Source organism: Oxyura jamaicensis, chromosome 7, assembly GCF_011077185.1.
Source record: "Oxyura jamaicensis isolate SHBP4307 breed ruddy duck chromosome 7, BPBGC_Ojam_1.0, whole genome shotgun sequence".
Classification (NCBI taxonomy): Eukaryota; Metazoa; Chordata; class Aves; order Anseriformes; family Anatidae; genus Oxyura; species Oxyura jamaicensis.
Window position 1 is genome coordinate 9955014 of NC_048899.1, and position 14500 is coordinate 9969513.

The window sequence follows — 14500 nt, forward strand, 5'->3', positions numbered from 1 at the left end:
CCCTGCTCATCTAGTTTTGTAAGACTGGAAGAATTCAACAAAAATCCTATGGAGGAAAAATCCTATTCAAAATAAAGTAGCTAAACTAAAAATATGAATCCTATGCATATCCATAATGTTGTCAACATTAATAATTTGAAGCACATTTCTTACTGTGTGGTTTCTCCACGTCTTTTTGCAATTTGTCTCAGGATATGGGCTCAGATTTCAGGTATGCAAATCAAATGGCCATCTGTTCAAAATGCCACTCCACAAAGAAGGCGTTGATACTGGTCATCAGACAGAAAAATGTTTATAGCACCTCTGTGCAACATGCTGCTAAACTTGTAACAATACAAAAGGTGATCGCTGCACCATGTTTTGTTAATGAGAAATTATATCACAAACTTACTGTAATTGACACTACTGTTGTCTGTAGGTTCATGCCTGGGGCACTGTGCTAGTAACAAATTTGAGAAACTTTTATTTCCAGGAGTATAAAACTAATACAGTCCTCTGTGTGTTGGCCCTTACTATGCTATAAACGATGCTTTCATTTCACATTAATTAGGAAGGACAATATCAAATTAGCATAGTAAAATGATGCAGAATACAGCACTATACGTGGCAGATGAATAAGCAATCCTTTACATACCAAGTAAGGCATATATAAAATTGTACCCATACTGTAAGCCTGGTTGGTTACCTTTTCTGAATTCAGGAATTTAAGAAACAGTTCTGGCCCTGCTAAAGATGACAGCAAACTGCCAATTGGTTTTGAAGAGTCAAGTATATGAACTTCACTGTTTCACAAAAACATCAACTTGGCTGTATTTTCACCATGTTGCACCTGTGCTCAATCTATAGCTTCTGTACAGGATACTGTATGCTTTCTTTCTGGTATATCTGTTTTGCTACTGCCCCACTGAGACCTTTTCTGGAATATCATGACAGAGCTGTTGTGAGAAGCATGGTGGAAGCGTTTCCTGAATGACAGGTGAGGAGGAGAGGCTTGTGGTGTCATGTTATTTATGAAGAAGGGAACTGGAGAGGTGTCCTCAATTGGTGAGGAGGACAGAAGAAAGAAAGAGAGAGAACAGAGAATAGTATAGGAAATTAATTTGGGAAAGAAGCCCTTACCTATACTTAAAAAGCTTTTGCTATGTCATTATATGGTAGGTTGAAGGATTGGCATTGAAGAGGAGAATCAGTATGTTTCTTGTTGACATTGCAAGACAGTTCTATAAATATGTGTCTGTTGTGGTTTTATACATCGCATCCTCTGCAGCCCTCAAAGCATACAAATACCTAAAGAACTCACATTCATAGTTCTCTCTCTTTATGCTGATTACTCTTTTGAAGTCGGTATGCGTTGCATATGTACAGCTGATAACACATGTTGGTTCTTACAACTCTAAAACCATGCTGAATGTAGCACTGCTGGATTCTAAATCTGCATCATGGTTCTGTCAGTCGCGTTCTTAATTTTATATCTAGGACCCCTGAGTGATACATTAGCTTTGAGGTAGAATCTTTGTGCCCATTCTGGGATTATGCTAATTAACTTGGCTTCCACATAGCAATACAAAACAGGCTTAAAATTAACTTAAGTAACTAACTTGAGATTCCTCCAGAGAAAGGAAATCTTGAATATCTGAAAGCTGCTGGAGCCATTATCTTACCGTTTCCCAGTTGTATTTTAAGAAAAAAGGACTGTAGCCAATACCTTGCGCTATCAATTAGATTCAGTACAGTTAGTCTGAATCAGAAGAGTCCTGAGGCTGAGCAACTTCAACAGGCATTGGAATCAGGGGAGTACATTGGTGGCTGGAAGCCAGCTGTTTCCCCTGGGCACTCTCTTGAACACAGATGGCCTGAACTGAGGATTGAGTTTTGGGGGTTTTGTGTTTCCTCTGAAGTGAAATTGCTCTAGTTTGCCGGCCACTGTAATGCTGATGGGCAGCCTATAGATTCTGTGTCCGCTAATTCCTCACTATATCATAACAGTAATTTCATTGCATCCAAAACCGCTACAGAAAATACATCAAATCTTACTGTTCTTAGTTTTAAGTTATTGTAGTTGCTTGAAACTTCTTAAAGTTTGTGATATAGTTAGAAGTGTATAGAGCTCAGTTCTCAGTCCTGGCCTTCTTTTGTCCTGTTACTGTGTAATGCGCACCTTAATAAATATACTTACTCATTTTTTTTCAAGCTCTAACAACTATCACTTATTATTTCAGATTAAGTTTTTCATAGTAGGTTCCTGTCTGAAAGGGACTTTTTTCTCTAAGAATTTAGCAAGAGCTCTTCTTTGGCCATATTTGAGTAAAAAATTAAAGGAATGAGTATTTGTATTGGCAAGCAAAAGCAAATAAATAGTCAAGGTATGAACTACCTTATGTGTCATAATGCAAATAAAAGTTTGAACCCCACATCTTCTGACTCTCAGTATTAAAGGCACAGGATAACTTGAAACCTGGCTGATTTCTGTTTTTCTCTGGCTTAAGGGTTTCTGCATGGTCTTGTCATTCTCTTATATACTGGTTAGTTAAAAGACCAGCAGATCTTTCAGATACCTCAGCTGGCAAATTTCCATTTCCCAGTAGCAATCTGCTTCAAAAGCAGCTGCCATCCCGAATTTTTGTCTCCATAATCAAGCCTCAAAAATCAGATTTTATAAAGTTCCATAGGGAGAAATTAAATCTGAAATATTATTGTGGAGTTCCACAAATGCTGAAAAAGAAGGGTCTGCTTCTGAGAAACGTATTTTTGTACCACCAGTCATTTTAATAATGCATAATCCTTCACGTTTTCTCAGGTGAAGCTTTGCATGAGGTATAGTAGAAGGCATGTGGAGATACAGGTGAGACTGAGCATGAATGCATTGCTGGCCACTAACGATATTGGGTCCCAAATATTTTTGGGGATCGTATCTTTTTCATGTGAATGTATAGCTTAGAAAAATCATGAAGAATGGGCACTAAGGCACCCAGAGGAGTTATGGGCCTTAAGCTAATGAAGAGTGCTTCAGCATTTTGCTTCTAGCATATGCTCTTACTTACAGGTCAATGGGCACTCGACCCCATTAACATCAGGCCAGTACTCTCAGAAGGTATGCTTCCTAGGCTTGTTACGGTCTGAGTTCCTGAGAGTCACAGGATATTCTGCATTCTGTTTGACTTGTCATGTGAGATGCATACTGCTTATTTGGTACCTTTTATCTCAGGAGAACATGCACTGAGCTGGAGTCCAGTTTCAGTAGTCAGAAGGTCTTAACATTTCTGCGCAGCTTGGAGACCCTTCAGTCAGCACAGGGTAATACCTGAAACAATCAAATATTTATTTCCTGCTTCGTAAGTTTTTCTCATGACTTAATCAGAAAGCTACATGATTATTCATAATCCAAGTGCCAGAGGTGTATTTTGGCTGTCCTGCTCTACTTGCTGACTCCGTGCCTGTCTAGCTTGCACAGTGCACAAAAAATTAAAGTCTTCCAAAATGGTTATTCCACAAAAGGGTAGCTATCTGAGCAGTGTCTGCCCACTGCCAGGCACTTGAGCAATATCCCTTTCATGCCTCCTGGCACTGCATTCCTTGGAATCAAAAGCATTGGCAACTGCAGCAAGCTGTCCCAGAGCTGATAGGTTAGGGGTAGGTTCATGAGCACCAGCGAAGGTTTTACAGGTTGCCTCCCAGGAGAACATTCCAAAGGTCGTTTCTTTTCACGTTCAAGCTATTTTCTCCCAGTCATCTGCTTAGGAAATATCCCCGCTTGCTACTTTTTATGGAGGCCTAGCCTGTCCTCTAGTGGTTGGGTCATTAAACATGCAGATGTGAAAGGACTTGACAGAGGTGGCTTGAGGGAACACTAAACAGTCGCAGCATCCATGGGCTTGTTGAGTGAGCTAAGCTGTTGCTATGCTCACAACTGCTGGTACTGGTATGTGTAATGCTGTTTGTGTCAGTGAAACAGTCTGTGAGAAAAGATAAAAGGCCTTTAGCTAGGAGTGATTTCTGGGCTACTTCACAGGCCTGATGGCAGTTAAGAGGAAAGACCATCTACTGCAGCTTAAGCTGGGTTGAGGGGAAAAAGGGCAGTAAGGGCTGCCTTGTGTGATTGCTTTGGAAGGAAAACTGTAATTATGTGGAATAATATAATGAATTTTTTATAACGGAAGTACAAACCTGGTGAGCTTTATTGATTAGCCTGTAATGTACACACACTGTTATAAATCATTAATTTGAGAATTTAGAGTTTTTAACATTTGAAGCTCTTGTTCTGGTGGTTCCCAAAGATTCACATATTGAAGAACGAAAGCATCAATTTTCCTCAAGTAGATTGACTGCTCAGATGCAAGAATTTATCATTTTTTCCCCTGGGACTATAGCAAAGGAAGAGCTGCAGCTTTGATCTCAGTGACTGGCAGCCTCCTCTATTCCTCTGGCATGTACTTTAAGTTTTTTAAGGCAAAATGAAAGATTTGGCTTTTGTGGTATTCTATCTGCTCTGCCAATTTCTTAGCCATGTCCTTTCAGCACAAGGGATTTTAGATATGTTTCCATAGATGTTTCATCATATTGTTCAGTACGCTGATGTTAACATTTATTCCTGTTAAAATGCTGAAGGAACTGTGGCAGAAATCAGGCCATTAAAGGTAGATGTGAAATGTAAAGTAGCGTATATATGTAAGAAAATGACACTTGGTACAGCAGAACAGATCAGAACAGAGGGCAGAGAAGATAGCCCATGGAGAACTGTGGAAAGCACTGGCATATTATCAGCATCTGTGTCCACACTGTGAAGCAGAGAGGAGTTACATGCCTGAAGGAAGGCACAGTTTGAATTTTACTTTGCTATCATCTGCACATAACCCCAAACATCCTGCTGAGGTTTGTGTAGCTTCCTTCCCTTCTTCAGCGCTGCTCAAGACAGGTTGTGTTGACTGTCAGCTGAAGCTTATGGTTATACACAAGTTACTTGGGAAGATACAATCTAGATCCTGAAATACTTTGTAGAAAATATTTCACATAGAGCTTTGGAAAACCTGGCAGCCAGGGAGACCTGCTGCTCTGCATTCCTTCCTCTGCTCATCACTTTTGAGATCACATATGCATTACCATCCTTAAAATACCTGCTTCCAGGGGCCGCACTGACACAACAGAAGGGTGTGGTGCTCACTGCATGTCACTCACCTTTCTCCTGCCGTGTGCTGGGATCCTCAGTTGTTAAATCTCATTCACAGACTGTACTGCCCGGGCTCATTTTCCACCTACGATAAACCAGAGCCTTTAGGACCTACTTTCACGGAAATGACAGGATGTGGACTGCAGGCTGGAGGAAGGCTTCAGAAAAAAACGTGGACTGTACATTTCTTCCACCTAGTGTGGGCTTACGCTGGGGGAAGGACAGAAACAGCAAAGTGTGCAGAGCAGGTGAAATAACTCCGAGATGCTGGTTTTCAACAACCGGCTTGTCTTCCCCCTCCCAGCCCTGTCAAGGACACCTGTGGTGAGGCAAGGGCAGGGACCGCCAAGCCGGGCTCTGAGGAGGGGGCGAGGGCACGGCGGCCGCCCCCGCGCCGGAGGGCGCAGCTCCCCCGGGCTGCCCTGAGGCGGCGGCGGGGCCCTGGGCGAGCCCATCGCGGCGGAGGGAGGGAAGGAAGGAAGGAGGGAGGGAAGGGAGGGAAGAGAGGGAGGACGGACCGAGCGACCGCCGGGCGGGTGGGGGGAGCCGCCGCCGCCGCTGCCAGCCGGGTGCGCGGCGACCCGCTCCCTGTCCAACATGGTGGCCGCGCACACCTCCCATTCCGCGTCCTCCGGCGAGTGGATCGCTTGCCTGGATAAAAGGTATCGGCACGGTCACAGGCTGCGGAGGGATGCTGCGGGCGGGTGGGCTGCCCCCTGCGTGCACGGGTGTGTGTGTGTGTGTGTGCGAGCTGGTTCCCCCCACCCCCGACTCCCCCATCGGGTGCCGCCTTACATAAGGAGCGTGCAGGTGGGGAGCGCAGCGCCCGAGGGAAGCCGGGCCGGGGTAGGGGGAAGGCAGGATGCGGGGCTGGGGACTCCCCCTGGGGCAGCTGCTCCGCGCCGCTGCCTGGAAAACGCCGCACGTGGAGGAGGAGCGGAGCGGAGACCGGGAGCCGCGGGCCCGGGAATACCGGGCGGGGACCTGCCGTGCCCGCCATGGCGGACCCGCTGCCCGCCGCAGGGTCCCCCCAGCCCCGCGCCTCCCCTCGCTGCGCTCACCTCACAGCCCTTCGTCTCCTCACAGCCCTTCGTCGCCTCAGTGCCTCGCCCGGCAGTCCCCCGCCTTCGCAGCCCTCGCCTTAGCGCGCAGCCCCCCCGCCTCCCGCAATCGCCTCAGGATGGGGCGGGCAGGGCCGGCCTCAGAGCGCCCCGCGGCGCGGGCAGGTGTGGGCCCGTTGGCCGAGGGGGACAGAAAATGTCCGCCCCAGGGAGGCGGCCGAGGGCTCCCTCACGGGCGGCCGCCCCGCGGGGCAGGTCCCGGCGGGTGGCAGCGCTGCGAGGGCGGGAGCGTGTGCCCAGAGGAGGTGTGCGCGCTTTAAAAATACTGGCGATGTATTAATTTATTTATTTTAAATAAATCCTTTGGAGTGCTTTCCGTAGGTGTAGGGGAATAAAGTGAGTCTCGCAGCGTCTAGGTACGTGGTGGTGGGTGGTTTGCCATGGTACTACCATTAACGCGTACTGGATGAGTTCATAAGTGAAGCTGCTTGATTTCTGAACACTGTCTACTAGTGCCTAGGAAAATGTTTAACAAAAATTTAGACCATAGCCACTACACATTTCGAACAAAGCCCTTGGAGAGAAGTGACTTAGCAAAGGTATAGCGGCGCGCTGAGCATCGTCAGCTGGCCTCTGGCACCTGGTGCCCAGTTACCGACAACCCTCTGTATGCACAGAACGAAACTTCCTCCTCTCATCAGTTCTGCCCTTTCCAGGTAACCTCCTGGTGTTCTCAGGACCGCACCTCCAAGTGTGTTTTCCTTCACAGTCCAAGCTGCAAGCTAATGAAACTTTTGGTCTAGACACCTACCACAAACGCTGCCAGTCATCCTCCCCAATTCCTTTCTGTAACACTTAACATTAAAAGACTGACTTCCTAGAGCTGAAGTAATGCGTATACATGTTGAAAGTACTGTAAATAGGAATACAAACAGAACTAGCTTCTTCTAAATAAAGAAGAAGCAAAGGGCCTGGTTCTCCGTTCTGCAAACTGACATTGGGCAGGTCTGAAAAAGCAGAGTATGATCCTCAGTACTTTTAAATAGGTGGTCCTGCCATTCCTCAGATTGCTTCAATGCAATACATTGAGACATCCAAACTGTAAAATAAAATTCAGGGACACATGCTTAATGAGATGGGTAGCCTTGCTTTATGAATGATACTATTTGATACTAAATGAGGCATTTCGTTTAGGAATCTATCTGCCATTTGATGATATTGAAGGTCTTTTCCAACCTAAATGGTTATAAATATATATACACGCACAATTAATATATCAGCCATTGTTGGAATGGGAATTTCATTTGAGCTGTTAAGATGAAACTTTTTCTTCACTTTCTGTTAGTTGGTATATGCTAGTAGCACCTGCTTGTTGAGTGGAAAGATTCCGTATATATATATATATTTATATATACAAATATATATAAATATATATATTATATATATTTTAGGAGTATTTCAGTATGTATTTCTGTATTTCGTATACAATATATTTCATGTACAGTAATGATGTATTTTGTATACGTTCTTCATGTTTCTCCTGAAGTCACTTATTAAACTGGGACTGCTGTCATCTAAAATGAGAGCGTGTATATAACAAATCAAGATCCACCAAAACATTTTAGGAGATCTGTTATTACTGTGTAGGGTACTGTTGGCTAAGTACACTTGTGCTTCAACCATGTAACTTCCATATGTGGTTATTAACCACAAACACCAAACATCAGCACTTAAAAATGAAATACAGAGGAAGGCATAAAGTCACAAGTGCAAAGGTATGTAAATGCAAGAATAGAAAAGGTCAGAAAATTGTGTTCTGTCAAGAATGCTTTATTTTTGCAGGGGAAAGAAATGATTAATAGTGAGCGACTGTACATCCTGCTTGTCCCTGGGGATGGAAATAATACTTAAGGAAACCAGTCCTTTTAACTTTAAAGTAAATAGTTGCCTTACCACTGATTTCTTAGGGAGCAGAAGCATGCCTCCTGTTTTAGCATTTTCTATATGTCCAATCTGTGCACAATTAAACGAAGGTTGCTGATTTTTGCAATTGCATATATTTAGCTTAGGAACAATGTCTAACCTACTCTAATGGTTTCTTTGACACAGAAGACTGTCTAACCAGGAAATTTCAATGTTGTCATATAATTACTGCATGGTGGATAAAGTATTTTTTACATAGCTATTATTTCTCTAAGTCTGACCACAGTTTTGAATTCAACTAAGTATTTTAATTGGATTCAAATACAAACTTCTAAATGATGAACAGTATTCGCAACAGTCAGAGATCTCAGGATTTCACAGCTGCTTGTGGCATCCTGTGAGAGGAAAACTCTGTTTTAGACATAACCTTCAGTGCCTTAGCAGACTGGAGGAGCAGATCACAGAGCAAAGCATGTAACCTGGCTAGCCTGTTGTGCTATGAATGTTATGATCCTTGCTCAGCTGTTTATAAATTATTTAAATATGAATGGGTGTTTCAAGGCCATATTGTACATACTGAGCTTTTATATGCTTGTTATCCTGGTAGACCTTAGACTTACATTATTTACCTCTAACAAAACCAAAATAAGGTAATAAGGGTTATATCTTGGATCTGTACCTTAAACCAAGCTCCCATAGATTTGAGTATAAGTTCAGACTGAACCTAAGTCACAACAACAAATTTGAATCAGGGTTTGTCTTGTAGTTCATTGTAACGTATCTTTGAGATTACGTTATTCTTATATGCTTAGCAGTGAATAGGTTTATTGTAAGTGTACAGATAGGCAAGAAAAAAGAGTTGTTATTCTGAAAGAATTGTAAAAGAAATAAGGAAAATTATTGTGCTCAGGTTGTTACTCGGTACAACTTGTAATTGTCTCAAAGATAGTGGGATATAGACTTATAGTAAGACAATACTGTGAATATTTTCAAATTTCTTTACAGCACTTTTATTTACTTTTAAAATACATTCTTACAAAATTGATAAAAATACACTGATTGCTGTATAATTTAAATTTTTACCCTTGCTCTTTATTTATAACAAATCCACAGAAATAACTCAATTATTATTTACTTAGTTTGGAACTGAACAAAATCATGGACGTACACTGCAGCTCCAGTTGGCCTGTGTACTTGGCATTTCCTTTCTGTATGTATTCTGTATGTAGTATGCGAGCATGCCGCTGCATGCTGAGATAAAGTCTGTGTGGGGATGTTTCAGCAGCAAGTACCGGGATGTAGAAACTCAGAGACAGAGCAGTACAGGCATAGCCTAAGTGTTTTCTAACGCTCATGCAAAGAAAGGTGCAATCTTCTGAGTGCGATGAATAATAACAAATTTATCTTTCCGCATCATGCAACTCATTTTCTAGTCCAGTGCAAAGGTGCAGCCTTTGATGAATAATAAAAAAGCCCTTTTTCCTTCCGCTTCTCTTCAGAGAGACCAGAATGATTGTTAATACAGTCTACCATAAGCTTGTTGCTCTCTGCATTTTACTGAATATATGAATTCAGAATAACTCACAGTGAGAGAAGGAATTTTATTTTGAGCAAATTCAGACTTTTATTCTCTGCCATCAGAGGCTTAAGCATCTCTAGTTATCAGCTTGTATTTGCTATGTTTGGTTACAGTAAGTTATGCACGTTCTATGGATGTGTTAAGAGAAAGAAAAAGTGATTGCCCTAACATTAACACGTATAAGTATTGTCATGGCTTATCACTGGTATGTGAGTATGCCATTTGAAACATGAGGGATTCAAGTTTAGTTGGTATCCTTTTAAAGTGGCCACATGATTGTTGTGGCACTCTTGCAACTGTGGGTTTTGCCTATTACCAGACCAAAGCTAAAAAGCTATCTAGACTGTCTTTGCCTGAATTATTTTGGCACATTGTTAAGATTTTATCTCTAAAATCCTCTATTCTGAGCAAAACATTGTACAACATTATTTAAGTTGCATGTTATTTAGCATTGCTTTCCTTTTTTTGTTCTTTGAGTTGAAGGCCCAATTCTTGTCTACAACCACTAGGATTTTTCATGTAGTCCCGTCTGTCATATTTGCATTGCCAGGGCTATGTGAAGGCTGGAGGTGACCTAAATGGAAAAACCTTGTAGTTGCATGAAGATTCCTATACTCATGGAGGAGGAAGAGATTAAAGACTTCTAAACTTCTAATGCAAAGCCTGGAAATGTAGATTTCAGTGAAAATAGTCAGTTTTCTTGGAAAACGTCTTTTTTTTTTTTTTTTTTTTTTGTATTGGTAGAAACAGGAGGGTTGATAAAAATATCCACAAGTGGGCTGGTTTTGATGTTTTTACTAGTTTCATAAAGAATTATTTTGCAGGTTAAATTTCTTTTGTAACAAAAGCTCATATTCCAGCAGCAGAATAAAAACCCAACGAACCAGCAAATTGAATTTGTGTCTTCAAAGTCAGGTGACCACCAGATATTTATCAAGTACAAGTATTTTTCTTATCCAGTGTGAAATCTGTTTTTGTCCGTGTTGTCATTCCTGTGGCACTTCTTTCTTCTGTTAGTATTTTCTGCACTATATTTGGCATGATCACAACTCTTACTATTCCTGCTGCTTTGTAAGTATCTTCAATTCATGTCTCCTGAAATGGCAATCTACTTCATCTTTGAATTCAGTGGCTGTCAAACTGTATGCATGTCAATGCAAATCTATAAACACTATTTCATAGTTGGTCTAAGTTTTGAATTTTCATTAGCTGCAACAATGCAGACCTTAAATGAGTAAAGGTGCCTTTAGCATAGTGTATTTGTGGATGGCAGTAGCCAGAGTTTGAATCAAAGTTTATCCTCACTCGTGCATATTGTTCAATTATAAAATTCATTTGCAACGTATTCCAGAGTCTGTCTTCATATTAAAGTGCTTTTACTGTCTATTATGAGGCTGCAATGCTGGTTAATGTAATTTAATCCATCTCTACTTCTATCAAATGGAATGTTGTTAACTGTCCTGAGCTATGAAAGTTGGAGGATTTATTCAATAAAGTTTAGTCACACCTTGGTTGCAAAGCTTGCACATATGTAAAAATTTGTAGAAATAAAAGGTGAAAAATTCTTCGCAATTTTTTTTCACTTGAAGGATTTTGCCTTTTTAAGAAGCATATGAAGGTTATTTTTTTTTTCCTTTTCTATTACAGTTGTAATGTTCAAATAATGTATTCTTAACTTGAAGTAAATCTTTCTGAATATCAGTGCTTAATAAATACATTGTTTGCCATTCCACTGTTTATACAGATCTAAAAGTTATCTAAAAGTGACCTGTTGGAAGGATGCATAATTTGTAGAGATGGGTGTGTAAAGAAATGGAGCATGCTTGATTGTGTTTTGTCTAACCCTCTGATACTTTATATATATAGTTTAAAATACTTGTAAAATTCACCAAGTGATCCACGGTAGTGATTACTGGTACCTTCCAGCTCACAGTTTCCCTTTGCATCATTGAATAGATGCTTTGGTTTTAACCCAGAGATGAACCAGTTTTATTTGTCTGTTATGTACTGTGATACTGTGTTCAGTGCTACAAACAGCTTTGCCAGTGGAAGAAATGTATTGTATCTATTCATCCTTCGTGGGCTGTTCACTGTTGTCTGAAATGCAATATCGCCCTTTTAAGAGTTTAAAAGATCAAGGAAGGTATATGGACCTCAGTGTTGTCCTTCATTTGGAGCAGGGCTCAGATTTTTGAATAGTTGTTATAGAAATAAACATGTTAAAATTCTAGAGACATCTTGGCAAAGAAGGTAAAACTAGGTATCTTCTGTTTTTTTTCTTTTTCAAGCGTCAAACCAATTATGAGAAACATGAAAAAAGATGTGGTAGAAGATAAAGTAATAGATTATTGTGAGATAATCTTTGTGAAAAAAAAAAAAAAAGAATTCCAACTTGCTCCGTTCTTGTAAATTAACATGTATATTTCTGTGCTTAAAAGGTTATAAGCTCATAAGGTTGTAGTTCTGGTGATTTCTGTGTCTTTCATAGCATACGTAAGCATGCAAATATTTAATTTTAACACCACCAAACCAGTTTCTTTTATAAAACTCTATAAGCTACATAAGAACAGAAATACTTGCCCAAATCTTATATATGAAGAATTATAGCAATTATCCTCTGTCAGTGTTTAAACTTTGACCTTGAATAGTTTGCACTTAAAAATATGAAATAACCTTATGAAGATACACTTCTGGCAGGTTTTTGTTTGTTTGTTTGTTTGTTTGTTTGTTTTTAATAATCTGTTAGAGTCAAGCAGACATTGACCAGAAAATTGTTTTATCTTTGTAAAATAAATGCCTGAAATCTCGGCAACCAAATAAATCAGGGGCAAAATATCCTTTAGAGAAGCCTTATTGACATAACTGAATAGTAATGTGTAACTGGTATTGATGCTGTCACTTGTGTGTGTGCACTGTGATGCCGTATTGAAGAAGCAGGAGACAGAAGATTTGCCTTGTGTGAAAACATTTCTGCCAGATAAGACTTTTAATGCAGTGTTTTGAAGATGCAAATTAGTAATATAAATGGGGAGATGGATAAAGCAGTCAGTGGTTAAACAAAGCATAAAAGCTTTTGGGGTAGTGAAAAGAAACAAAATATTCTTGCTTTTCATCATTTTCTAATCATTTTGTAGCCTTGCTTTGTAACACTGAAATGCCCCCCTCACTTAGGCAAAAGGAAAAAGGGATGTCAGCACAGGACCCTGTTAGGACACATTTAGGGAAGATCACATTAAGATGGTAAGGGTGGGGGGTGGGAAAGCGGGGTCACCTATGCGTTGTCCTTGATGTCAGTAGTTACTAAATGTGCAGTTTTCATTTCCAAATCAATTCAATTCCTCACACATGGTTTTGGCCTGGCATTTGCTATGGCTGTGGAGTGCTTCCTACCCAATTGCAGTTGCTGGACCTGTTAGCAAGGGGTGTGTGCTAGGGCAGTCTCTAAAGCGTTCTGGGCTTGTAGCCTGCAGGTCTAAGGGAAATGGAGATACAGGATCAGCTGCCCCACAACAGTGCTGAAAAGTCTGGAGAAAAGCAAACAAGGTGATGACAAGTGTAACACTTCTGCAATCTGTTCTACATAAAATTCATTTTAAATGGGGTGAGGCAGCCTGGAGAGCATGGGGGGGCCTCACCGGACTGAACCGTAGATTTTCAACCATAAGGATGGCCATACCCTGAAGTATTTGTCTTCTACCAAACTGGTGGCAGAGTATGCTTCTGTAACTTGGAGCAGAGATCTCAGGAACAGAGAGATTTAGGAGAGAAGCTTTAGCAGACATTCCAGTGGTACCTGCAACCTCTCTGAAATGCGTTTTTAAACTTCTCATGCCCACAGATTTCGTTACAGCTCTGCAGCATCAGCAGTGGGGGAACACCTCAGTAGCACGACAGCATCAGTGTCACAGAACAGCACTGTTTTTAGCATACAGGGGCTAAGCGCAGTGGGCTTGTTCTCTGGTGAGCAGGAAGGTGATCACAGAGGAGTGACTTTAGGTGCTCTGAAGTAGTCTCTGTAAAAGCTTTTCCAAAGGCTCTTGGTGCAAGGGGGGGGTGTAGGGGGGTGAGTAGGGAGATTCACCTCCTCGAGGCTGACCTTTGTAGCCCATCTCCCTGCTCTGGGGTATGATTCCTTTCTGGATTAATACCACTGCCTCCTATCAGGGTGACTACAGTGACATTAAAGCTTGGCTAATTATCTATCTGCCATCAATAGTACTTTTCCAATTAATAGGTTTTATTATTATTGTCTAAGAAGTATATTACAGTATTAGCTGCCTAAATATTTTTCCAAACCATGCTTTAAAAAATAGCACATAAGTTTTCAGGAATTTAATAAGGTAGCTCAAGTGGAGCTTAAGGAAGTAGATGTATGTTGTCTTGTACTGATGCTGTTCCATGCTAGGCAGCTTGTCCTTAGAAAACAAAATTTGGCATCATAAATAGATTCATTGATGTTAATTTAATGATGATGACAATGATGACAATTTTATTAAATGATACCCTCTTGAATGTGGTCAAACCTGAATTCTGCAGGCATGTGGAGAAGCAGTTAATTGACACTACAGTATTTTATTATTCCCATTATGTTATCTCACTAAGTAAAACTACCTTTTTGAAACCAGTCTCATTGTTACAGATTATAAGCGCTTAATAGAAATGAGTTTAAGTACTACAACTACTGTTACACTGCAGTCTGGAGTTTTTACAGAGGCAAAATTCCAGGCCCTAGTGAAGACTAGAGGCTGCCTCAGTTTAGGACATGTACTGTCA

General features: G+C 41.1%; 1 protein-coding gene and 1 long non-coding RNA gene across 12 annotated transcripts in view; one reads left to right on the forward strand and one right to left on the reverse strand.

Moving 5' to 3' along the window:
• The window catches only part of LOC118170339, a 71968-nt gene extending 65680 nt beyond the window's left edge, over positions 1 to 6288 (reverse strand). For all 10 annotated transcript variants that reach the window (XR_004752655.1, XR_004752654.1, XR_004752658.1 and 7 more), the window contains exons 1-2: positions 6226 to 6288; positions 5173 to 5249 (exon numbers count right to left, since the gene is read on the reverse strand). This is a non-coding gene — a long non-coding RNA (uncharacterized LOC118170339). The remainder of the gene's footprint in view (positions 1 to 5172; positions 5250 to 6225) is intronic.
• RAPGEF4 (Rap guanine nucleotide exchange factor 4) overlaps positions 5674 to 14500 on the forward strand; it is a 148188-nt gene continuing 139361 nt past the window's right edge. The window contains exon 1 of one of the 2 annotated variants that reach the window (XM_035332469.1): positions 5674 to 5826. In XM_035332469.1, coding sequence (XP_035188360.1) covers positions 5762 to 5826 — 65 coding nt within the window. In that variant the 5' untranslated portion in view covers positions 5674 to 5761. The remainder of the gene's footprint in view (positions 5827 to 14500) is intronic. The other variant, XM_035332470.1, reaches the window with a different exon arrangement.